The sequence below is a fragment of the Labeo rohita genome, chromosome 5, assembly GCF_022985175.1.
Source record: "Labeo rohita strain BAU-BD-2019 chromosome 5, IGBB_LRoh.1.0, whole genome shotgun sequence".
NCBI lineage: Eukaryota > Metazoa > Chordata > Actinopteri > Cypriniformes > Cyprinidae > Labeo > Labeo rohita.
The window spans coordinates 9,241,310-9,267,832 of NC_066873.1; the positions used below are offsets into that span (position 1 = coordinate 9,241,310).

Consider the following 26,523-nt stretch of genomic DNA (forward strand, 5'->3'; position numbering starts at 1 on the left):
GTGTGCGTGTGTTATGAGTGTGTGTGTGGTCAGGAATCAACACTACTGTATATACCTCCGTGAAATGTCATTATTTCAGAGTAGGAGGCAGAGAGGTGCTCGTTTTATGGTCACTGATATGCGGGGTGTGGAGTAGCAGGCTTTAGAATTGCTCTCAGCTGCTGAAGAGACTGAATAGCTTAGTTTTATACACGTATGAAATGCTTTACTTTAAAAGAGAACCAGTCACTCCCTTATACACAGTGTGCTGAGATTAAATGGATGGTCAGCAGATGTCTGTCTGTCTTGGATACCAAATATCCGTGGTCTGTTTTCAGAGTGATCATGTAAACGTCCATAAGATGGAGCTATTTCCTCTGTTAGCTCCATGAACACACTCTGGACTCTGGACTTTTTATGATCCTGTTGATTTACCTTTGAGTATTTTTAAATCTTAAGTATGCAAAATTAACCAAACCTAAAGCTGATTTATGCTGAAGCCATAAATACAAATCTCTAGGTTAGAAAAAAGATGGTTTACTCTTCAATTTGATTCACATACAATAGTTTTTGTTAACATTATTTTTAATAGTTTCTGTTTTCATTTTAATTTTAGTTAGTGTTAGTAGTGTGTGTGTATATATATATATATATATATATATATACATTATTTAAATTACATTATAAGTTTTAGTTTTAATAGTTTCTGTTTTCAGTTTAATTTGAGTTAGTTTCAGTTTAGTGTGTGTGTACTTGTTCTTGCTACATTGTGGGGACCAAATGTCCCCACAAGGATAGTAAAACCTGAAATTTTTGACACAATGTAAAAAAAATGATTAAAAATAGTAAATTATGTTTATCTGAAAATGTAATGACGCAAACATGTTTTCTGTAAGAGGTTGGTTTAGGGTTGGGGTTGGGTTAGGGGATAGACAATATCGTTTTGTCAGTATAAAAACTATAGAAGTCTATGGAAAGATTAATTTTAGTTGGTTTTATTTTTTATTAATTTTATATATATAACTAATTTATATATACACTACCGTTCAAAAGTTTGGGGTCAGTACATTTTTATTGTTTCTTTTTTTTTTTTTAAAGAAATTAATACTTTTATTTACCAAGGATGTATTAAGTTAATAATTAAAAGTTTATTAAAAGTTAATAATAAATAATTTACATTGTTATAAAATATTTATATTTTGAATAAACACTGTACTTTTTAAACTTGTTATTCATGAAAGAATCCTGAAAAAAAAAAATCACAGGTTCCAAAAAATATTTGGCAACACAGCTGTTGATATTATCCAACATTTATCACTCTAATAATAAATCCGCATATTAGAATGATTTCTGAAGGATCATGTGACACTTAAGACTGGAGTAACAGCTGATAAAAATTCAGCTTTTCATCACAGGAATAAATTCTATTTTAAAGTATATTAAAATAAAAAACATTATTTTATATTGTAAAAACATTTTGCAATATTACTGTTTTTTTTTTTTGTTTTGTTTTTTATATATTTTTAATCAAATAAATGCAGCCTTGATGAGCATAAGAGACTACTTTAAAGACTATTTCAAGTCTTACTGACCCCAAACTTTTGAACGGTAGTGTATATAACTAGTTAAAAGTATATATATATATATATATATATATATATATAACTAATTAATAGTATATATATAACTATAATCTTTATTAAGTTTGTTTTAATTTGTTTGGTTTTAGTTGTCTTTGCACTTTAATTTAGACTAAACAAAAATGAGAAATAGTGGCAAGTAGTTAAATAAATAATCTCAGTTAATGTTTATTTTATTTTTATTTATTTACTTATTTTTTAAATGTTCTTAGTTTTTGATAACTCTGGAGAGGCCTGTAAAACAGAAGCCAGTAATGATTCTAGAGGCAATTGTGGGCTGAGCTAGGATGAACTTATGAACCAGAAGAGAAATAAAATAGATTTTGAAGAATATTTTAAACAGGATTACTGTAACAACTAGCATAGACATTATCAATAAGTCACAAGTGAAAATTATTTAAAAGTAAGTTCTACACGATTTAGCCTCTGCTGAATATGAATCTTTAACTGGACATTTTTTATTTATTTTATACAAGTAATAACAAGTTACTATATAAAAAACTACAACTATTGTACAATTATTGTGTATATATATATATATATATATATATATATATATATATATATATATATATGTATGTATATAAAGAGTTTATTTGCAAAAACAGATGACTATTTTTTACATTTTCAAACATTATGTTTTTTATTATGTTATCATGTTTTTGTTGTGTTTTATTGCGTTAGCTGTTTTTTGTTAGTTATTTTTACTTAATCAAAATAACTCAACTGCAGTTTGATTAAGATTAATTTGCAATGAAAAAGCATGATTTTTGAAAATTGTTAAGATTTGAGTTATCTGTTTTTGCAAATGAACTCTTCATATTTATTTGTTTATTTATTTTTATCAAATAAATGAAGACGTCATGTGAACATGAAAATACACTGCGTGAATGACCCGCGCCCTCTAATGGAAGTGTTAAATTATTACACACTACGGTCCCGTGCAGTCACGTGATTGTCATCTGCGGACCAGTGTGACGCTCGGTCAGCTGACGTTCACTCGACCTTCTCCACTGCGGGAGATACAGACATCTAAACGTCTCCATCCATAGTGTTTCAACTATATCCCGTACTGAAGCATGGCGAGCCAGTCTCAGGGCATCCAGCAGCTGCTGCAGGCTGAGAAACGAGCCGCAGAAAAGGTCGCAGAAGCCCGTAAAAGTAAGTTGCCGTTTTGCTTGTCATCGCTGCAGACTAGCGCTTAGCTAACATGCTAACTGCCCAGCTAGGCACTGCCGATGTTTTATATATATATATATGTATAAAAATAACAAACTGGGGAAATGAATGAATGAATGAATTTAAATTTAAAAGACGTTTCCTTGATCATATTATATATGACGTGGACAAAATTTGGGCAATGAAGTGTTCATGGTTTTTTTTTTCCAGTGTTCATTTTTTCGGGTGACAGACTTGCTAACAGCTCTGTAGAAGAGCCTGTATAATGGATAATATTTACTATCTGATGACATGACATGTAACGAAATTATTCTTTTTGGTTGAGTCACATTAAGGATGTTAAAGGTTTAAAACAAGAAGTAAAACGGAAGGCTTTGCCTTACCACATTTTAACGGCTTTCAGCTTGTCGTTTTGTTGGGGAATTTTGCACTTTCTTGTTGTTTTTCTAGTGTGCGATATTTAAGTTTCATCTTTGTTCTTTATAGATGAAGGAAATGATGACTATACGTTTACTAAATATCTCCTTTACTCAAGTGTCACAGTGACATTGACTCACTAAACATTCATTTAGTTCCTGTTTTTATAGAGATTTTTCTACTGGTGGATCTCATTTCCCATATAAGAGAGGAATTTCCCTGGCAGAGCAATATTTGACGTTATTTTCCTGTTTTTTAACCTATATATTTGTGTCACTTATAGTAATGTATTATTTCAATAATGAGCATTGTGTTTTTTTTTTTTAATAGGGAAGAATCGTCGTCTGAAGCAAGCCAAAGAGGAGGCACAGGCCGAGATTGAGCAGTACCGTCTGCAAAGGGAGAAAGAGTTTAAGACAAAGGAAGCTGCGGTGAGATTTATTCCTTTTTGGTTTAAGGATCCATTTGTATCCATTTCAGTACTTTTGTATTTACATGGCAAAATCTTGTCAAAAGTTGTTTTGGAATACTTTTGTTATGACTTCCAGTGCCTGGTTATTGGCTGTTATAATGTCTTGCTATTATAAGTTTAAAACTTTCACCAGTTTAATCTTGTCCATATAGTGCAACACTTGTGTTCCTGGAGTAAAAATCTAATTATTTTTCTCCACAAGGGAATTGTTTTGTAACAATAAGGAAGATTAGACCTACTGTGAGTTACGTTTTTGTTGATATATGGTGATTTGCTTTAGTTGAAGCCACTGTATGATTTAAATGTAATTTTTAAATAATTGTATTTAACAAATTGCTGGTGAAAAACTACATTACCCATGATTCTTTAAAAAAATCTCTACCAATCAGAGAATCAAAACAAAGGACATTTTAGCATCCGCCCACTCCCATGAAGCACTGCGAATGATGTCATCTCTCTATGCTCTCTCTCTCACACACACACACACACACACACAAAAAAAAAAATATATATATATGTATTTTTTTTTCTCTCTATTAAGTCATTTGCAGTGGTTGATGGGATTTTAATGTTTTTCCTCATTAAAGCCATTACAATATCTTTGTCTTTCTGAATGTTTTTTAAAATAGTTCTTTGCTCCAAATTACTCTTAAACAAAGACTCTAATGGGTTTCTGTGAGAAAATCTAAAGGTCTTTCAAAAGTTTGTTTTAAAACAAGGGCCTTTATTTTAAGTTTTTTTTTTTTTTAAATGCCGGAAGTCCTTTAAAGGAGAAGTCCACTTCAAGAACAACAATTTACAGATAATTTACTCACCCCTTGTCATCCAAGATGTTCATGTCTTTCTGTCTTCAGTCGTAAAGAAATTATGTTTTTAAAGAAAGGATTTCAGGATTTTTCTCCATATAATGGACTTCATTGGTGCCCCCAAGGAAGTAGGGTCTGAACGATCGGTCATTGTTCTCGCAAAATAAAAATTTACTTTTTAAGCACAAAAGCTTGTGTAACACAGGCTCTGGGATGCCCATTCTTGAATGATTCATAGAACGAGTTGTCTCGGAGAGTGATTTGTTCAGTCGCGCATGTGCAACATCCAATTAGGTTCTGTACTGGAATTAGTTCACCTGTTTCGAGTCGTTCGTTCATCTTATGGGGCTGTCATGTGAATCTGATTTTGCTAAAATGAACGAAATGACTCAAAAAAAGATTTGTTCATTTTGCTGAACGAGACTCAGAGGTCAGAGTCGGTAAAATGATCTGAACTTCCCATCGCTATTACGAATCACGTCTTCGAATCACCACAAGTTCATCGTCTGTGTACTCCGACTCAAAAAGGTGGAGTATGTCAAAAAAACTCCATGTTATTTTCTCCTACAACTTCCGTCATCCGTCATCGTTGTACCTTTTTGTTTCTAAACAGTGTTTGACTTATTTGCACTTTCTTAGTCTTTGCACGTTCGGTTGGGAAACACTGGGTCAGTAGTTCCGCCTATGTTCACGTGACCTTCCGACGTGATTCAATAGTATGTGAACGTGCATCCCAGAGCCTGTGTTACACAAGCTTTTGTGCTTAAGTAAAAAAAAAAAAAAATTTCCGAAAAAAATTTACAGATCATTTCGCTAGATAAGACCCTTCTTCCTCGGCTGGGATCATTAAGAGCCCTTTGAAGCTGCATTTAAACTATATTTTGGAAGTTCAAAATTGGGGCAACCAATGAAGTCCATTATATGGAGAAAAATCCTGAAATGCTTTCCTCAAAAACCATAATTTCTTCACGACTGAAGACAGAAAGACATCCTGGATGACAAGGGGGTGAGTACATTATTTGTGAATTGTTGTTCTGGAAGTGGACTTTTCCTTTTAAGTGCCCCTTGAGAATTAACTTAATATTTTAACCTTACAATAAATCTAATAAATATTTTTGTTTTTCTTTGTAAGATCAGAGTAGAATGAAGGAATAGCTACTCTATGATTTGTTGCTTTCACTATGGTGTACATCATTGTTCAATAAATAGTAGGCTTGCCACGATAGACGGTGTTGACGGTGTTACCGGTTTTAAGACGCAACACCGGTGACATCACTTTTCCACCGTGACACCGTCCCCACATTTTTTTTTTTTTTTTTTTTTTTTTTTTTTTTTTTTAAAGTATTCGTTTTTTTATTAAATATTTATTTGAATTAAATGGAAAATATAATTCTAAATAATTTACTTAAGACGAGAGCATGCACTATAATTAAAAACTGAACATGGCTACATTGCGTCATATTTCATTTATCACGTGAGGAGAACGAGAGGAGTCGAATTTACAGAAAGAGAATGGCGTTGTTTTTTTATTTCGTTATGTTAATAAAAGTTCTGTTTAATATCAGTGAATTTTTTTTTTTTTGTACTTTCGTTGTCGTCCATTCAAACAATTGACGCCGAATTGCCAATTCCCGCAAAACTGAAAGTGAAAGTATAATACGCACGCATTTATAAGCTATTTAAACGCAGAAAAAAAGAGGAAAAGAGGAAACCCCCACCCCCACGGTGATACCGGTATTACCGGTGTTGTCACATGTCGATTAACCGGTGGGGAAATTTCCTCATCGTCACAACCCTAATAAATAGTTAATTTTTTACACTTACAGTAATCTCAAAAAATGTCTGCACAGTTCTATCATGAGCCTCTTGGGGTCACACGGCTTGTTGGGAAACCCTGACAAAACTGAGAAAAACCATATTGTAACTGAAAGAAACATACATGTGCATTCGTATTTGTTATGAATAAGTTAATGTTTCTTTGCATGGTCCCACAGGCACTAGGCTCCCATGGAAACTCTGCTGTAGAGGTGGATAAGGAGACTGTGGATAAGATGAGCCGCATCCAGAGCAGCTATCAGCAGAACAAGGAAGCTGTGCTTGCAAACCTGCTGAAGATGGTGTGCGACATCAAGCCAGAGATCCACGCCAACTACCGCGTCGCTGGATAAACACCTCTGTCCAACCACTACATCAGTTACAATCCATAAAGGCCCACAAAGCATTGAGACAAAGACTGCTACTGGACATATCACGTTACAATCTTAATATTTAGATAGCTAGACTACACTGCTTATCAATACACTCCTTATCTACTTTACAGCAGCACAGATAAACCACTTAATGGTCATGGTACTTTAATACTCATTTCCGCAGTGTTTCATAGTTTGCGTATATATCTTTGATATGATCCAATGCGAGTCTTTGTCTCTGCTTTCTTAGTTAACTGTAGTATTGTCCGGTTTACCAGAGTGAGTTTATTTCTTTGTGAATGTTTGTATGAGTGTCTGTATCTTGATGCTACATTCTTAATTTATAAGTAATCAGATTGTTTGTTTTATCTAAGTGATGTATACAGTATAATTTTTTGATGGCTCTTTTGTGACAAAGCTCATAATTATCATTATCCTAATGTAGTATTCGTAAATAAATTAGCTCCACGCTTCCTCTCTGCGCTCTTGTTCTGTATATGTATATGCATTCCTCTATTTCAACCTGCTGTGAAAATGTAATAAATGTCTGTGTACAAATGGATCCGCACTGTTTTCCATGAGAATTTCTTCCACTTGTTTCTTTAGGACAATGCTGATTGAGCACAATTATTGTGCATTGTTACTAAACTATGATCTATTCTTTAGATCTAAATATGTTTTAAAAAATTTCTGACAAATATGATCTGTTCAAAGGCTTTCTATATTATAAAGATAAAACGAGTACCAACGCTAGAGGTTGCTATTTAGCTATATTGTCCAAATCTTAAAAATTCTCCAAAACATATTCACTGTTTATAACATAATATAACCATAAATAATATAACCATAAACTTTTATACTTTAGATGTAGTCACTTAATATATTAATTGCACATTGAGAAATGTCCTCCACACCTTTCCTGAATACGTTAAACAATTATATTTATAAATCTACAACTTAAGTTGTATCTACACATATCATTATATGGCTTATTTCTTCTTTGAACTTAAAAAAAAAAGAAATTCTGTGGTCCTGAAAGACTCACACTTACATTTTTATTCGTTGTTAAGTGCACGTAGAAGCTTTATGGGCATAATCGTCCTAACAAAGAAAAAACATTACACATTGCTAACGCGTAAAGATACTAACAAATCTTTGTCAACATCACGTTTTACTTGCCATGTGGCAAAGGAAGTTTTTTTTTTTTTTGCATCACATCACGTGGAATGTCTCAGGGAACTGTGAACTCGCTGGATACATAGCATTCTGTGGAAATCTCGTCAAAATAGTAGTCGTTTTTTAAATTATCTTTACGTTTCATTATTAAATAGAATAGACAATCCATGATTATTGTTAATCAGTGGTAAAAAATAAAATACTGATGGAAAAGGTTTTCTTTTTGTGTTTTTTTTTTTCAATTTCTTTACCAGGTTAGAGGCGATAACAAGTTTGTAATGTTTCTTACTTTTGCTCTAAAAATAATATTATTAAAAATACATTTTTTAAAAAAAAAAAAAATGCTACAAATAATAGCATTTTAATTTTGTGTGTCTGTATTTGTATTGATTTAAACGACTAGCACATAAAATGCTAATAAAAACACTGAATCGTTCACGTTAAGACGAAGGGACTTTTACTGTAGATTTTTATTTTGAATTAGATCCTGCGTTGTAGCTGACTTCACAAGTTTTATTCCACCGAATCGGTGCATCCCGCTGCTGCACAGTGTAATGATTTAAGTGATTAATTCTAGTTCCACAACTGATGATTTCTAGGTAATATCAGAAACACGAAAGTAAACCTGTAGACGCATTCGTCGCATGCTGTCGAGGTGAGGTTTATGTGACTCTTTGCTTCAGTTAAGTAGTTTTTTACCCTGTAATCTGTGTTGCTGTGACCTCTGAGGAGACATTTGCAGTTCGGCTCTCATTCACTCTGGCTCGTCTTTGTAGATAGTTAACATTAACAAGATTTTGGTAATGATTCCTACTTAACAGTGGATGAAAATATCTAAATGAGTTGTACCTGTAGTCGGTTATTCAGCGTAAATGCTGGTCTGATAATCTACATCTACATCAGATAGTAAAGTATCAGGGCAGATGTACTGGTTAATATTGTCAAAATAGTTGTTCATGCGGGACGTGGTTGTTGTGCTCAGTGTTTTCGTGTTTAATATTCTTGATATCAGTCCTAAACTGATATCAATCTGATGTGCTGATGTATAATTAAATGTGCCCTTGAACAAAGATTAAAGCTAAAGATGAAAATTCTTTCCCAATCCATAAGGCTTTCTCTTTTTTGTGTAACAAACCTTTTACATATTCCAGGGCAGTGTTATTTTAACATTTTAACTATAAATGGTAATATAGTAATTATGCATTGTTTTAAATAGCCTTTTATTGTTATATAGTTGTCTTAAATCATGCTTTTTTTATGTTAGTATTTTTCATTGTTCTATTTATGTACGTATATATTTTAAGTGTTGGTTTTAGTCATTTAAACCAACGTTTTATTTCAGTTAGTAACCAAAGCACTTTTTAAAATAAGAGTTTCATTTAAAAAAAAAAAAAGTATATTTTATAAATAAATATAAATGTTTATTTATATTTATATTTATTTCTTTATCTTACCTCAGCTTTACTTTAGTTAACTTTTTAATTTAATTATTTTTATTCATTAAATTTTTATTTTTAGTTAACAATAACCACATTGTTACAGGATTTGCAGAAAGCAGCATTCTGTGAAAAATAATGTAAATCCAACTGTGGCTTATGGTCATGTAAATGCGTAAACAACATTCTTACATTTGTGGTATGCGTGTGAAAAAGACCGGATAAACAGCGTGGGGAGAAAGCTGGTTACCAACTGAGCTGAATGTGTTTAAGTGCACACTGCTAACACAGTGCATATAAATGAATCCTGCTTTTGCTTTAAGCAGCTTTCTTGTAATAACAGCTTTCTAATGTGCATGTAAACCCACGGTTCTCAACCTTTTTGACTGTAAGGCCCCCCCAGTGTCAACAATATTCAAAGGCTCGTGATTTACTGGATAAGGATTAAGGCTAAGAATTTTTACAGATATTTTTTACTCAAAGTTTGAGTAAGAAAACTTGTCTTATGCTCATTTATTTGATTAAAAAATCCTGAAAAAACAGTACTATTGTGAAATATTATTTCAGTGTAATATAACTGTTTTCGATGTGAATATATTTTAAAATATAATTTATTCCTGTGATTGAAAACTTAATTTTTCAGCATCATAACTTCAGTCTTCAGTGTCACATGATACTTCAGAAATCATTCTAATATGCTGATTTATTATCAATGTTATTTTTAATATTTTGTTGAAACCTGTGATAAACTCAGGATTCTTTAATAAATAAAAAGTTAAAAAGAACAGCATTTATTTAAAATATAAATCTTTTTTAACAATATAAACTAGCATTTAAAAGTTTGTGGTCAGTACATTTTTATTCTTTCTTTCTTTCTTTTTTTTTTTTAAGAAGTTAATACTTTTATTCACCAAGGATGTATTCAATTGATATAAAGTGACAGCAATGACTTGTATTGTTAGAAAAGTTTTTAAAAAAAATAAATGCTGTTCTTTTTAACTTTTTCATTCGCCAGAGAATTTTGAAAAAGTATCACAGGTTCCAAAAATATTATAATAAGACTGGAGTAATAGCTGATGAAAATTCAGCTTTGCATCACAGGAATAAATAATATTTTAAAATATATTAAAAACCTTTCTTTTAAAGTCAGCCCTGGTTAAGAACCACTGAATGAAATGCAATGGAACTGAATGAGGACTGGAGTTGTCAATATTTTTTTTAATGCCAATCTCTGTTGTTTTCATTGGAAAGAAAGACACTGGTCCTTTGTTTTTGTCATGTTCAATCTGTCACCTGGATCTGATAGGATTGCGTGAATAAGTAAAAAAAAAAAAATGAAGATAAGTCCGTTGTAACAAAGAGCTACACAACTCTATTGTTAGACTACAAGGAAAAAAACTGTTTACTTTCTCATAACTTGCTTTTGTTCCTGGACACAGCCTTTTTTTTCTTTTAGGAGGAAGTTAGTATCAAAAGTGGGGAAAGGAATGTCCCTGTATTCATTGTGTGTGTTTATTTATAGGTTGATTGTTTTGCTGAACCAGAAAACCAGGTATTGAAACCCTGCGCCCCTTGTTGGATGGGGTCTTGTGCTATATTTCATCTGCATTGTCGAGAATGTCAATGATGTAGACTGTTTTTTCAGACTTTAGTAATACCATAAAACTATTTGGTATATGTTATCTTGTTATCTTGTGTTTTTCTACATCTCTTAGGAATTACTCTTATGTAAACGGGTGATTTGGATCTGTATGAAAGTGCAGTCGCAGGTCAGGGTAACACTACCTCATACTGTCTCTTTTACTTGATTGGACAGTTTTTATTGACATCATTAGACACTTGCAGATAAAAGCCTCTAAAGTTTCTCTCTTCAGACTGTCTGTGTGTCACTGACTCCACGGTGTAAAGTGATTAAATTCATTTGAATTTATTATTATTTTTTTTTTTTATAATCAGCTCACTTAAGTTGGTAATTGGATACAGGCTACAGATTAAAAAAAAAAAAAAACGAGCTTGACATTTAAAAATATATGAATGAATAAATTCATATGTGATTTTGCAATATGCTTTCTGTGTTGAATCATCCTGATAACTATATTGGTTTCTAAAACAGAGACTAGGGCATTGTTTCGTTTTTGTTTTTTAAACTGAAATGCGTTTCACTGACACATGGTCGTTCTCAAATGATTGAGTGCCAAGAGTACATTTTGTTTCATTTTTAATTTAATCTTTAGCATTACAGCTCAAACCTGTTTGATGCATTTTTAACATTCATTCTGAATTCTTTTAGGGTGAATCTTACAAACAAATGTCTAGGTCATGTTTCACACCAGAGTCAAGTGAAAAATGTAACATTCAAGTCTGAAGTCTGATCTTGATGCGTTTTTTTTTAATCCAAAACATTTTTAAATATTTTTAAAACTGTAAAAATAATTTCAAATCACCACAAAAACCAATATGTAAATAACAAAATGTACATTATTAAAATTATTAATATTTTGTATACTAAGTATAGTTCACGTTTGTTTACATATTTACTGATATATTGCTTGAGACTTATTGATATAAAATTGTAATTAAACTTTAGTTGGAGTACTGCTTGTGCACAATACACATTTCTTAATATTAAGCCTAAAATATGTTTCATGTCACTATTGATAAGGACTGTATGATCGTTAAATAATATCGGTCTTTAAATGCAAGATATTTAAAGTGTACCTAAAGTATACTTGCAGTAGTTTCAGTTTAGCACAATCAATGTAGTTGGACTTAAGCACTACTTCTGCACAATTAAAGTGTATTAAATCAAAATGTTGTACTTAATGCACTTTAAATATACCATTTAAAGTACAATTTCAGAGTAAATAATATGTAAATGTATTTTTAGTATACTTGGCATGAAATAAATGTATTTTAAATACATTTTAGTATATTTATTTTTCATGTATTTATTTGTCACAATGCAAAACATAAGAATAAGCTTAAAAACAGACTCTATTTTATCAGCATCAAGTCAGCGTGAAATAAAAGTTCACCCTGTCTGTTTTCTGAATGCATGTTTTTGATCTTATTTGGACTAAATCCATGCATGTCTTTATTGATTTTTAATTTTGACCTCGTACTTTTTCAAAACAAACTGACGGAAAAAAAGTGTTACTATTTCCGTGTACCTTTTTTCTTTCAATTTAGTGGTAGGATATGACACACTCTTGCCTTTTTTATAAAATATGTTGTGGCGGCAACAGATGATTTTAGTGCAGATGGATGTTTGCTGAGAGTACTGTAACTGTGGAGCAGAACTGTTCCCACATTCTTCAGGTCTTTCCCACATGGTTTATAGGCTTTTTTTCTTGGGACTAAACTTGCACGAAAAATATTTGTCAGAATCAAAAGGGTTTCCTCTTCTGCATTCATTGTGACTTGTTTGGCTAACTAACCAAACAAAATCAACATTAAAAGAGAACTCCACTTCCAGAACAACAATTCACAAATAATGTACTCACCCCCTTGTCATCCAAGATGTTCATGTCTGTCTTCAGTCATAAAGAAATAGTTTCTCAGGAATACATTTCAGCGTTTTTCTCCGTATAATGGACCAATATGGTGCCCTGATTTTGAACTTCCAAAATGCAGTTTAAATGCGGCTTCAAACGATCCCAAATGCGGTTGTAAACGATCCCAGCCGAGGAAGAAGGGTCTTACCTAGCGAAACAATTGGTTATTTTCATTAAAAGTAATACAATTTATATACTTTTTAATGCCAAACGCTCGTCTTGTCTTACTCTGCCTGGACTGTTACGGTTCATGACAGTTAGGGTATGTCGAAAAACTCCCATCTCATGTTCTCCTTCAACTTCAGAATCGTCCTATATCGCTGTTTTACCTTTTTTGTTAAGGGTGTTTGATCTTCTTTGCATGTTCACTTTGCAAACACTGGGTCGGTACTTCTGCAGCGATGTAGAATGATTTTGAAATGAATTTTGAAGTTGAGGGAGAAAATACGATGTAACTGTCTTGAACCAGAATACACCCAGAGTTCAGGGAAAGAAAGGCAAGACGAGCGTTTGAGATTAAAAAGTATTTAAATTTACGACTGAAGAAAGAAAGACATGAACATCTTGGATGACAAGGGGGTGAGTGCATTATATGATAATCTTTGTTTTGGAAGTAGAGTTCTCCTTTAAAATTCAACATTTGACTTGTTGGCTGTTGTGAAATTTTGAAATGTTCTGTGTGAGTCAGCTGGTGCTCAGTTGCTCTTTGTACCTCATCCTGACCTCTGCACTATAGCTGGTAGATTACTCTACTAGTACTAGTGAACACCGTTAATGCTGGTCCATGTGGCCCCCTGCACATTCATTTGCTTGCATTTTTGTTTTATGACCTGCCAATGAGAAGGTTAATGCGATTTGAACATCATAACGATCAGTAATGATTGACCAAATCCTTGTCCTTTATCCACGCACTCTATAGATCATTGATACAATCATTTTGTAGGTAATGATTTAGACATAAACAAGTTAATATAATTAGTTGAAATAGCTGTGCAAATATTTAACACTCAGGCGCAACATTCAATTTGTGATCTCTTTCTCATACCCTCCCTTTTTGTTTTCTTACTGTCTGTTGTTTATCTTTATGGGAACAAGCACACAGCACATAATCCCTTGTATGGTTGAACAATACTCAGAGCTGTTCTTTGAACATTGATAAAGTTTTTCTTAAAACGCACATACTCAAGCAGTGTTGCATTATGACTGGTGAGGAAAGGTTATAATTTGCACAGAGAAATCAAGTTTTGTGTTTTTATTCACCATTTACTCTGATCTGGTATGGAGAGAGTAAAAATGTGCAAAAGTTTGCAGTAATATAAAAATAGCAGAATAAGACGTCATCGTTTTAATGTATCGCAAAAGACAAAAATACTTATGACAGTGAAAAATTTTCGTAATGTAAGTCAGATTTGACATACCCTTGAAACCCTTTGATGGGAGAAACATATGCATATGGATGCTAGTGTAATTCTTTCATGTCAAACCACATTTTTTTAACACTTTTTTTTCTTGACAGAAAGTTTTTTCAAAATTGTTTTTCAAGTGTCGACATACATTTGACGCAATAATGTTAAACACAATGAGACATTTGTGAGATGTAAACTTTTCTGATAATTAATTTTTCTATCAGCTAAGTTTTGACTTGACATTTTTGGGTACCGCATTATGGAGGCCAAGGTAAACAAGGTAACTGCAACTTTTAATCGCACAAATCTGACATTTTCTCAGCAACTGCAAGTTTAAATCTCTTAATTCTGACTTTTCCTCCCAGAATTGTGAGACATAAACTTGCAATTGCCAGTTAGAAAGTCCAATTCTGAGGAAAAAAAATACTTTTTTCTTACAATTGCAAGTTTATTTCTCACAATTCTGACTTTATAACATGCAATTCTGCGGGGGAAAAAAAAAAAAGTTGCCTTTTAACTTTCTTATAATTGCAAGTTTACATCTAATAATTTACAGCTTATTTTTTCTCGCAATTGCAAGTTTATATCTTGCAGTTTTTACTATTTTCTTGCAATTGCGAGTTTATGCCTCAGAATTCTGACCCTTTTTTTTGCTTGTAATTGCATGTTTATATCTTGCAATTCTGACTTTTTCTTCTCAGAATTGTGAGATATAAACTTGCAATTGCCAGTTATAAAGTCCAATTCTGAGGAAATTTTTTTTTTCTTACAAATGCAAGTTTATTTCTCACAATTCTGACTTTATAACATGCAATTCTGTGGGGAAAAAAAAAAAACAGTTTTGACTTTCTTATAATTGCAAGTTTACATCTCATAATTTACAGCTTATTTTTTTCTCCCAATTTTTACTTTTTACTTGCAATTGCGAGTTTATGTCTCGGAATTCTAACCCTTTTTTTGCTTGTAATTGCTTGTTTATATCTTGCAATTCTGACTTTTTCTTCTCAGAGTTGTGAGATGTAAACTCGCAATTATGAGTTATAAAATCCATTCTAAGAAAAAAAAGACAATTTTCTTACAATTGCAAGTTTATTTCTCACAATTTTGACTTTGACATGCAATTCTGAGAACCTTTGACTTTTCTCGCAATCGTGAGTGCGTCTCGCAATTTACACTTTCTCGCAATTGCAAGTTTATATCTCATAATTCTTTTTTTCTTGCATTGCAAATTTACATTTTGGAATTCTAACTTTGTTCTTGTAATTGCAAGTTTATATCTTGCAATGAAGACTTTTCTTATAATTGTGAGTGTATATCTCACAAGTCTAACTTTTTTCTTGTAATTTCGAGTTTATAACTCGCATTTCAGACTTTTTTCTTGTAATTGAGTTTATATCTCACAATTCTGACTTTTTTTTTTTTATTGCAAATTTATATCTTGAAATTCTAACTTTTTTCTTTTAATTGTGCATTTATATCTCGCAATTCATACTTTTTTCTTGTAACTGAGTTTATATCTTGCAATTCGTACTTTAATTCAGAATTTTTTCTTGTAACTGTGAGTTTGTCTTGCAAGTCTAACTTTTTTTCTTTTAATTGTGCATTTATATCTTGCAATTTTGACTTTTTTTCCTGTAATTAGGTTTATATCTTGCAATTCTGATTATTATTTTTTCTCAGAACAGTGAGATATAAACTCAATATAAAAATCTCCCAATTCAGTCTTTCTAACTTACAATTGCATATTATAAAGTCAGGATTGCGAGAGAGAAACTTTTTTTTTTTATATATATATTTTTTTAATCATTTTTTTTTTCTCAGAATTGTGAGATCTCACAATTGCGAGTTTACCTTTTGCAATTTACACTTTTTTTTTTTTTTTCTTGCAATTGCAGGTTTACATTTTGGAATTCAGAGAAAAAAAGATATAAACTCTCACAATTGTGAACAGAATTGTGAGAGAAAAATTCACCTTTTTTTTTTTTTTTTTTTTTTTATTTGGTGGTAGAAACTGGCTTCCATATGACATAATTACCTTACTTCCATTAGTGTTATTAAAATCATAATTTTGATGAATTAGCATTTTGTCCAAACTTTTGACTGGAACTTTGTAGTGAGCAAGAGTGATTGAAGAGATGAGGGCTTTTTTTTTTTTTTTAAGCCAGTAGGTTTTGTGGGTGTGGTTAAAACCTTGTGATTGGATTAATGGCAGAAGAGGGAAATGAAAAGCAGATGAGAGGTCACATGAGTAGTCAGTGCAACACAGCGAGCCACACGCTACACTCCTACTGCTGTTCCTGAACAGTACCCCTGTCGTGCTGCACTTTGCAAGTTAATTGCACCTGTTTGCTGAGAGATAGAAGAAAAGACTGACAGGCATTGCACATTTCTGTAGTGCCAAACAAAAAGTAACTCCCTTAAGAAACCAAGGAAGCCAACTAAGAGAGGTGACAGATTTTGCTTGGGTGAGTTATTTCTGGAGAAATTCTTCATTGGATTAAATTTTGTTTAACTTTGTTTTGTTTTGTATTCGGCAGTCAGATTTTTTGTATTAGATTGTTTAATGACAGAAACAAATGAATGCAACATTTAGCAAATATTTAGTCATGTTTACAAGCCGTCCATGATATCTCAGGTGGTAATACCATAGTACTAACTATATACCATAGTACTTACATGGTAATTTAAACAATACCAAGATACATGACCTAAAACATTTTGGGACAACTTAACTATTAATCTGAAAATTTTATTTATTTATTTTTTTTGTACTTAAAAACGTATAACTTTTAACAAGTGTGTAGACATTGTGTAGGCTATAAGAGCAGTCACATGATCCGTTTTTTTTTTACTTGACAACAGCGCACATTGTCTGGACCGTGATTATGAAGATTATTTTTCAGAGTGTACATTTTGACTTGTTTTCCCTCTTCTTTCATTCCTCCTATCTGACCTAGTTTTGACCTAATTATGAGGGAAAAGTTTATTCCAGACTTGAGGGAAAATTTTATTCCAGACTTGTAAAAGAGTAGCCAAGTGTCCACTGACTAATGGTTGGTACAGAGAGTATAGATAAATCTCACTCATTGGTCTGATGTATGTCACATACAGCCATGTGTGATGCGTGTTTTACCCCTGAGGCTGTCCCAAACCTTTAGAAAAGCATGTTTGTTGCTTAATGGGGAAAGTAATTGTTTTACAGAGATACGTATTTGATTATCCGGACGATGTTGTCGAAGTGAATTGCCTAGGGTTGTCGGGCCATTCGATTAGTGAAGGTCTCTTGTATCTGTTATTCCTTTTGTCAGAATTTGAACACTTATTACAAACTGAAAATAACCAGGGACTTCACTTAGAGACCCTAAGAAGTTTGTGGTTACTAAAAATAATTACAAAATATAAAATCAAGTAACATTTATTAAACTCAAATAAAAGCACAAATAAACTAATGTTATTAAAAAAGATTTATTTTACAAAAATTACATTCCAGAAAAGAACATATTGTGACACTTTCTGGCTGTCAAACATTAGTGGATCACTCTTATAGTTTTAATGTGATAACCTGTACCGGTGGTTATTCTGTGAGATAACTGACTCTTAAAGGGTTAGTTCACCCACAATTGCAAATTGTCATAATTTACTCACCATCATGTTGTCCTAAAACTTATTAAATAACAGTTTGTATAAAAGCACACTGTGTCCGAAATTTTCGTGTGCGCCTTTTCCATCAAAATGCTCGCTATGGATGCGCAAATGCAAAAAATAGAACCTGATCCGATTTATATTTTTAATAAAACTTTTTTACCTTTTAACTATCTTTTGTATAAAGTGATAACTCAACTCTTCAGACATGGACTTCTAAGATGGAATCTTAAGATGTCTTTTGAACTTTTTTGAGGTGTCAGTGTTTTGGAGGGATGGAAATCTCTCAGATGTCATTAAAAATATCTTTGTGTTTCAGAGATGCATTTCAGGTTAAAACAACTTCAGGATGAATAAAGAATTTTCATTTTTGAGTGAATTAGCCCTTTAATATATCCATTAAAAATTACTGTTACACCAGTTGATTAAAAGTCATTGTTCGGATGTTATTTCTGAGGGGAAAAAAAAAACATCAGCATTTGTTTGCACTTAGATGCAACCTAGTTTAATATATATGTATATATTTTTTTTTTACATAATGCAATGATATCCAGATATTTAAGTATCCGAATACTCTTCAGGGCAGCTGTAGGCTATTTCTGGCTGCTTGTTTTAACCTGCAGATCAGGATTTTACAGATTATCCTTGAATGGCACCTGCAAGTTCATAGTACCAAACTCCTGTATGTGACCCTGGACCACAAAACCAGTCATAAGGGTCAATTTTTTTCAAATTGAGATTCATGCATCAGCTGAAAACTGAAGAAATAAGCTTTCCAAATGAAGTTCTTAGCAATGCATATTCCTATATAAAAATAAAGTTTTGATATATTTACGGTAGGAAATGTATAAAATATCTTCATGGAACATGATCTTTATTTAATATCCTAATGATTTTTGGCAGAAAAGAAAAAAATATAATTTTGACCCATACAATGTATTGTTGGCTATTGCTCCAAATATACCCGTGTTACTTACGACTGGTTTTGTGGTCCAGGGTCACGTATGTCTTTAATCATACCAACTGAAAATCTACTTCCTTGATCCACATTCAAGTGTAACTCAGCTGTAGTATGTTCTGCTCATTTCATTTAGCAGAAAAGTAAATGAATACGCTGAAGAACTCATAACTTCTTTTGAGAAGATCTTTAAGAATGTTTGTGCTCTGATTTCTCCCCAGAACCTCTGTGCAGTGAGATAAATATGTCACATTCACACACTCACCATGTGCACCCAACAACGTCGTCTGCTATCACAGACCACCATGGGACCAATATGACGCCCCCTGAACAAGGCCATGGGGATCACATGATGATGATGGTGAGACAACCTGCAGTTCATTATGCCTCTGTGTTAGCATTTAGACAAGTACTCCAAGACATGATCATGTTATTTGCTTGTTTAAAGTTGTTCATTGAAAGCCAGAGTGTTGCTTATTAGAATTGCTTTTTTTAAAATGGGAAAACAGAATGAAATCATTGCTTCATTTATTCCTTCAGCAAATGACCTTCTACTTTGGCTGCAAAAATGTGGAGCTGCTATTCGCTGGGCTGGTCATCAACACACCAGGAGGTAAGATGCTTTTTTAAATGTATTGTTTAAATTTTTGGATTCTGTTTTATGAATTACTACAAATTTATTATCAACAGACAGTGGGAATTAAATGAACACACAATACGTGAACAATTTAATCTTTCAGAATATAATCAAATGAAAACTGGAAAATTATTTCCTTTTTTTTGGCAAACAAAGTGCTGCACGAGAGGTTTACCATTTAAAGTTCAAATTAAAACTGGGATGAAAAATTCCATAAATTCTTTATTTAATAAAAAGTACTGTTATTATTGTTATTGAAGAACATTGTGTTGTACAAAAGTGATACATTTCTGTCATATGCAAGTATAATAATAAATGTGACCCTGAACCACAAAAAAGTAGCATGGGTATATTTGTAGCAATAGCCAACAATACACTGTATGGGTCAAAATTATCGATTTTTCTTTTACGCCAGAAATCGTTAGGATATTAAGTAAAGATCATGTTCCATATAGATATTTTGTAAATTTCCTACCATAAATATATCAAAACTTAATTTTTGATTAGCAATATGCATTGCTTAGACCAGGGCTGCTCAACCCTGTTCCTGGAGATCGACTTTCCTGCAGAGTTCAGCTCCAACCCTGATCAAACACACCTGAACCAGCTAATTAAGATCTGAAGGAGCACTTGATTAGTACAGACAGGTGTGTTTGATCAGGATTGGAACTAAACTGGGCAGGAAGGTTGATCTCCAGGAACAGGGTTGGGCACCCCTGGCTTAGGCCTTCATTTGGACAACTTTAAAGGCGATTTTCTCAATATTTAGATTTTTTTTGCACCCTCAGATTCCAGATTTTCAAATACTTATCCTAACAAACCATGCATCAATGAAAAGTTTATTTATTCAGCTTTTATATGATGCATAAATCTCAATTTTAAAAAAAAATTGTGGTCCAGGTTCACAAATGTCTTTTCGTGGTGTAATATCCACAGACACCAGTCTATATCGTGCTTTGATTAAGTGCACATCTGTATTTTAACGTATTAATCCAAATTTTGTCAAATTCAGTGGTTATACCTTATACTGTAAATTTCATATTTATGACTGAAAAATAAATTCCTCTCACACGTCCTTCCAAACTGTATGACTCTGTTTCTTCTTTGGTATATGGATATTTTAAGTAGTTTTGTTTTTTTATATATATCAAAAAGACGTATTTGTCCATACATTGGAAATCAATGGCCTCCAGTGTTCAGTTTCCTACATTCTTCAAAATATCTTTTTTATGTGTGTGTGTGTGTGTGTGTGTGTGTGTGTGTGTTTTGCAAATTTTGTACAGGTTTAGAACGACATGAAATGATGGCATTATTTTATTTTTGGGTGAACTGTGTACTTCAAAGTTCTTCACACTGGCAGTAATTTGCAGTGACAAAACAATAATGTTATCCAGTCATGTTAAATTAATTTCAAGGTAACATTTCATGCAAATAAGCATTGGCTTAATGCAGTAACTTGCCAAACTCCACTGAATTGGTTGTTTAATGTTTATTAAACGTAAAACAGTGGTGTTCTTTGTGATATGATACCCTAAAAAGCAAGTGTACTGGTTACACAGGTTTTACTAGATTGTACTTGTTAATGCATCTGAATTTTGAAAACAAAGCAGAATATTTTTGTAAGTCCCAATTGCACTGGGATATTAAGATAAAGTAGATAACAATTTAATGTTTCTTTGGTTTCAACCTACTTTCATCCTCGTCTTTAGAAATGGTTGGTGCGTGCATTGGTGTGTTCTTGCTGGCTGCGTTCTACGAGGGTCTGAAGATCGGCCGGGAAGTCCTGTTGAGAAGGAATCAAGTGAACGTGCGCTACAACTCCATGCCTGTTCCAGGAGCTGACGGCACCGTGCTCATGGAGACACACAAAACAGTCGGGTCAGTGAATGGAGTACTCACGTTTTCAGGAGTGTTAAAGTCTTGGTGATCCGTCCTGGTTTTTGTGACTGATTTATCAGTACACAATAATATCTTTGTAATCTTTCTTGACCTTTAAGGGACTTTTACTTTCAGCAGTTATCAGGCCATGTGTGTTCTGTTGCGATATGGTATGATCACTTTGCATCCCATGTTTCACGTGAACTACGTGACATCATAAAAGTCAAATGGGTTGTGAAAGCAATTGCAGGTTGACCTTTACGTTTTAAAGCTTGAAATTGGTCCATAAATGTGATTATTAGCCTCACCCAACTGGTACTGTCCAATTTTAAAACTAAAATGTGTGTGCCCAGTATATCAATTCATGGGAAAATGAACCCAAAGTAAAACAGATTTGTTTGATCTGTTGGGTTGGGGTGTTTGGAAGCCCATTCTGCCACAAAAGAAAAAAATCATAATTATGACATAATAAGTTATGATAAAAGAAACCAAAGTTATGAGATTAAAAAGACATACATATGGCATTCTGAGTCATAATTATAAAATAAGAAAATCATAATAATGAGATAAAGTCTTAATACAATAAAGCCAGAATTGACATACTAAGTCAAAATGGGATAATAAAATAAAGTGACCTATTAATTATGAAATGAGTCATAATGGGATAAAAAGTTACAAAAATTATGGGATAAGCCAAAGTTCAGATTTATGACTTTTTGTCTCACATTATGGACTTTTATGTGGAAAAATAGTACATAAATAAGCATAACATTAAGACATGTTGTTTGCATAATTAAAATAATTGGCCTTTATATTGTTTATATAGATTAATAAATATTAGATATACAAATTTCTTAGTACATTAGTTTACTTCTAGCATAAAAATTTCTTAAAGGAGAAGTCCACTTCCAGAACAACAATTTACAAATAATTTACTCACCCCCTTGTCATCCAAGATGTTCATGTCATTCTTTCTTCAGTTGTAAAGAAATTGTTTTTTGAGGAAAACCTTGCAGGATTTTTCTCCATATAATGGACTGATATGGTGCCCCAAGATTGAACTTCCAAAATGTGGCTTCAAACGATCCCAAATGCAGTTGTAAACGATCCCAGCCGAGGAAGAAGGGTCTTATCTAGCGTAGTGATTGGTTATTTTAATAAAAATAATACAATTTATATACTTTTTAATGCCAAACGCTCGTCTTGTCTTACCCTAACTGTCATGAACAGGAACAAAAACAGTCCGTGCAGGGTATGTCGAAAAACTCCCATGTCATGTTCTCCCTCAACTTCAAAATCGTCCTATATTGCTGTTTTACCTTTTTTGTTAAGGGTGTTTGATCTTTTTTGCATGTTCACTTTGTAAAGACTGGGTCGGAACTTCTGCAGCGATGTAGGATGATTTTGAAATGATTTTTTAAGTTGAGGGAGAAAACATACGACATACCCTAACTGTCTTAGACGAGCGTTTAAGAATAAAAAGTATTTAAATTGTATTTTTTTTAATGAAAATAACCAATCGTTTCGCTAGATAAGACCCTTCTTCCTCGGCTGGGATCATTTACAACCGCATTAGGGATCGTTTGAAGCCGCATTTTGGAAGTTCAAACTCGGGGCACCATATCAGTCCATTATATGGGGAAAAATACTGAAATGTTTTCCTCAAAAAACATAATTTCTTTACGACTGAAGAAAGAAAGACATGAACATCTTGGATGACAATGAGGTGAGTAAATTATTTGTAACTGTTGTTCTGGAAGTGGAGTTCTCCTTTAATAATTTACTCACCCCTGTGTCATCCAAGATGTTCATGTCTTTCTTTCTTCAGGTTTATAAATTAAGTTTTTTTGAGGAAAACATTCTAGGATTTTTCATCACATAGTGGACTTCAGTGGTGGCCAACAGGTTGAAGGTCCAAATTTCCGTTTCAGTGCAGCTTCAAAGGACTTCTAATGATCCCAGCCAAAATTATTGGTCATTTTCTAAAAAAAATATGAAATGTATATATTTTTTTGAACACACAATTCAGCATTGCTAACTTGACAATGCAGCCTTTACATTGTGATGATAATATACAGTCAGCCAAATATGGAAAAAACCACACTGCTTAATCGTTATCAATGTACTGCAGTGATATAATGCCAAACAATTTGTTTTATGTGAATATTGGAATGCAAGTGAAGCTACAAAACTAGGTTTACATAATAAATAATATTTTGGCATTCAAATACATCTTGAATATGGAAACATTTGAGAGACGCAAAGTTAGTTTTAGTTTTGCTTTAGCCTAAATGAATTTGTTTTGGCTTGTTGTTTATATAGCCTAGCTTCTTACATTTTTTTTTCATTCTTGTTCTTTTCTGAATATTGTTAAATTGAAAGGATTTTTTGTGGAGTGTGTAACTAAAATAGGCTAGCCTGTTTATAGTGTTTGCAAACATTTCATGTCGGTATCAGGTCTATTTCTAGATGTAATAATAAAATGCAACAATCTCTTAAGCCTATGTGATTTATCTTTTTTTCTCCTAAAAATGCAAAAAAAATTAAGCATCCAGCAAACGTTTTAAAATATTACCACAAAAAATTAAATAATCTTTTAAACAGTTTAAACCAGGGGTGCTCAACCCTGTTCCTGGAGACTGACTTTCCCGCAGAGTTCAGCTCCAACCCTGATCAAACACACCTAGGAAGCTAATTAGTATCTGAGGGAGCGCTTGATAATTACAGACAGGTGTGTTTGATCAGGGTTGGAACTAAACTCTGCAGGAAGGTCAATCTTCAGGAACAGGGTTGGACACCCCTGGTTTAAACTGATTGAATTAATCAGTCAAAATTCTTTCTGATGTTTAACCAGTTAAAATGAGCATCCCTATTGTCTACTATTCTGCTACATACTCAAAAGTATGTACTTTTTCTTCACAAAAACATACTTTTAGGGCATAGTATAAATGGGCGAATCAAGATGCAGCCTATGTTTGTAGAGTAATTAATGACAGCTCCGAACGTGGCTCAACCAATCAGAATCAAGGACCGGAGCTATTTGTTTTATAATATATATAAGTATATAAATTATTATTTTATTTTATTTTTATTTTTTTAAGAAAATGACCAATCATTTCACTAAGTAAGACGCGTATTCCTCGACTGAGATTGTGTAAAGCCGTTTAAAGCTGCACTGAAACTGCAATTTGGACCTTCAACCCGTTGGCCCCCATTGAAGTCCACTATATTGAGAAAATCCTGGAATGTTTTTCTCAAAACTCCTGGGTTTGCACACCTCTAGCTCTGACTGAAAACATTTTTCTTTCATCACCGCTTTTTGAATAAGGTCAGTGAAAAACAAGCAAACATAAATCAACCTTAAGCCTGTTTACACTGATTTAATCATCCCGTGCATGTAATCATTGCCACACAAGTGACCTCTAAGAGGCAAACATGCTTTTCCCAGGTGTTCTTCACAAAGCTGACGTGACATTTGTAATCCTGTAATAAGATAAACACCTGGTTCTGTTCTCTCCTCCAGCCAACGAATGCTGAGTCTCGCCCACTTTTTGCAGACGTTTCTTCACATCATCCAAGTGGTGGTCAGTTACTTTCTCATGCTGGTGTTCATGACGTACAACGGGTACCTGTGCATCGCAGTGGCGGCGGGCGCCGGCTTCGGCTACTTCCTTTTCAGCTGGAAGAAGGCGGTAGTGGTGGATATCACGGAACATTGTCATTAACCTCTCTTGTGTATGACCACAAAAACACCCACTTCACAATCCCAACATGCAAATATTCGTTTTAATGCTCCATTTGATTCATTTTATACAAATTACCAACATATTTCATATCCCAACCCCTCATCCTGGTAACATCATATGTGTCCACAGCCTAACAGTCTACCTCCATAGTACCGAGAGTCAAGATTGAGATTATTTGTAATAATTAAGTCTGTTATTCACATCTCACAGATTATAATCTTACAGATTATTTCATGACGGTGCTTCTGAGTGTGATAGAGCCTCACTAAACCCTTTGCCTTAAATGAGGGAAGACATACACCCAAAGGGGCGACTGTAGGCTCTAAAAATCAAACTCGTGATCTGGTGGACCCAATGTAAAAGCACTAATGGAGGGAGGGTGTTTTTTTTCTTCTTCTGAAGTTGTTATTGTGAGGTGTTTCAAAACGCAGAAACAACCCTTAACAACCAGTGACCATTGTTTAGACATAAACACTTAACTGAATGATGTTTGAACAAGAAAGAGGGGTTTTGGGACTCTTGAGTTTGCAGAGTTTAAAGCTGAACTTTGCTCCCTTTGGAGTGCTTTTAAGTAAATATGGGGAGATTGGTGAAATATAAATTATATCTGATGCAAGTGTCACAGATTTCTTTTTGTAATTTATATTCGTAACACTTGACTGTAATTGTACTTCTTGGCAATCTTTATGTAGATCCTTTTACGTTATCATCATTTTTAAATGAAAAATTATGGCGCATTTGTGACGTTGAGCAAATCATGAGCTGATAAAATGTTACAGTCATTGCTCTGATAATTACTGGCTCCTGGAATATGAGTTTTATTTTATTGATAGTTATACTCCTTCACTAAAAGGAGTGTGCCTTTTACATACGGGACCCAATAAAAGTGCCCAAAGTGTGTCTCAATTACCTGTAAACACACAGGATTTCTTACTAAGAAAATTGCAAATCCACATATTTTAAAGCCCATGTGGGTTTAAATGTTTTCTTGTTTCTTTATCATTTTCTCTCTGTAATTTTCTAATCTTTTTTTTTTTTTTTTTTTAATTTTAGTTAAAAGCAGAAAAACTGTTCTGGAAAATATATTCGCATCCTTTTTGTAGTAGTTGTCACTTTTTGTAAAGTTGGATTTAAGGTTCAATTCTTAATTACAGAGGTGGAGTTTGCATCATTGCATCTACAAGATCTTATACAGAAGCACTGAACCTCATTTCCAATGTTGTGGCAGTGTTAAAATTTCTTAGTCCGTTTACAGTTTAGTCACGTCTGTAGAGTTTGAAGTATAAACCATACTGTAATCATAAGGAAAATGAGGAATAAATGATGTATGGTTTCAGCTGTCATGGCCATCTCCTTTATAAACCTATGAAATGTTTTTCTTGTTCTTTTTGTATTTACGGTGAAGCAA

At 33.0% G+C, this 26,523-nt stretch overlaps 2 protein-coding genes across 3 annotated transcripts; both read left to right on the forward strand.

Moving 5' to 3' along the window:
* Window positions 1-2,579: 2,579 nt before the first annotated feature.
* atp6v1g1 (ATPase H+ transporting V1 subunit G1) lies at window positions 2,580-7,244 on the forward strand. The gene is made up of 3 exons (XM_051109227.1): window positions 2,580-2,780; window positions 3,546-3,646; window positions 6,488-7,244. The coding sequence occupies exons 1-3, from the start codon at window positions 2,699-2,701 to the stop codon at window positions 6,659-6,661; spliced, it is 357 nt and encodes a 118-aa protein (XP_050965184.1). The 5' UTR covers window positions 2,580-2,698; the 3' UTR covers window positions 6,662-7,244.
* A 1,117-nt stretch (window positions 7,245-8,361) lies between these two features.
* On the forward strand, window positions 8,362-26,454 carry slc31a1 (solute carrier family 31 member 1). Of its 2 annotated transcripts, none has more exons than XM_051109219.1 (5): window positions 8,362-8,513; window positions 19,076-19,215; window positions 19,395-19,467; window positions 21,201-21,369; window positions 24,893-26,454. In XM_051109219.1, exons 2-5 carry the CDS (start codon window positions 19,099-19,101, stop codon window positions 25,092-25,094), a joined length of 561 nt encoding a protein of 186 aa, XP_050965176.1. In that variant the 5' UTR covers window positions 8,362-8,513; window positions 19,076-19,098; the 3' UTR covers window positions 25,095-26,454. The 2 variants fall into 2 exon arrangements, with proteins under 2 accessions (XP_050965176.1, XP_050965177.1); XM_051109220.1 differs by lacking the exon at window positions 8,362-8,513 and adding an exon at window positions 16,496-16,719.
* The last annotated feature ends 69 nt before the right edge of the window (window positions 26,455-26,523 follow it).

Bases quoted from the DNA above. Each gene is read 5' to 3' on its own strand.
- atp6v1g1 (XM_051109227.1), top strand. From the start codon at position 2,699: ATGGCGAGCCAGTCTCAGGGCATCCAGCAGCTGCTGCAGGCTGAGAAA. The intron at 2,781-3,545 runs GTAAGTTGCCGT...TTTTTTTAATAG, and splicing joins GGTCGCAGAAGCCCGTAAAA to GGAAGAATCGTCGTCTGAAG. The intron at 3,647-6,487 runs GTGAGATTTATT...ATGGTCCCACAG, and splicing joins TTAAGACAAAGGAAGCTGCG to GCACTAGGCTCCCATGGAAA.
- slc31a1 (XM_051109219.1), top strand. From the start codon at position 19,099: ATGTCACATTCACACACTCACCATGTGCACCCAACAACGTCGTCTGCT. The intron at 19,216-19,394 runs GTGAGACAACCT...TTATTCCTTCAG, and splicing joins GGGATCACATGATGATGATG to CAAATGACCTTCTACTTTGG. The intron at 21,370-24,892 runs GTCAGTGAATGG...TCTCTCCTCCAG, and splicing joins GAGACACACAAAACAGTCGG to CCAACGAATGCTGAGTCTCG.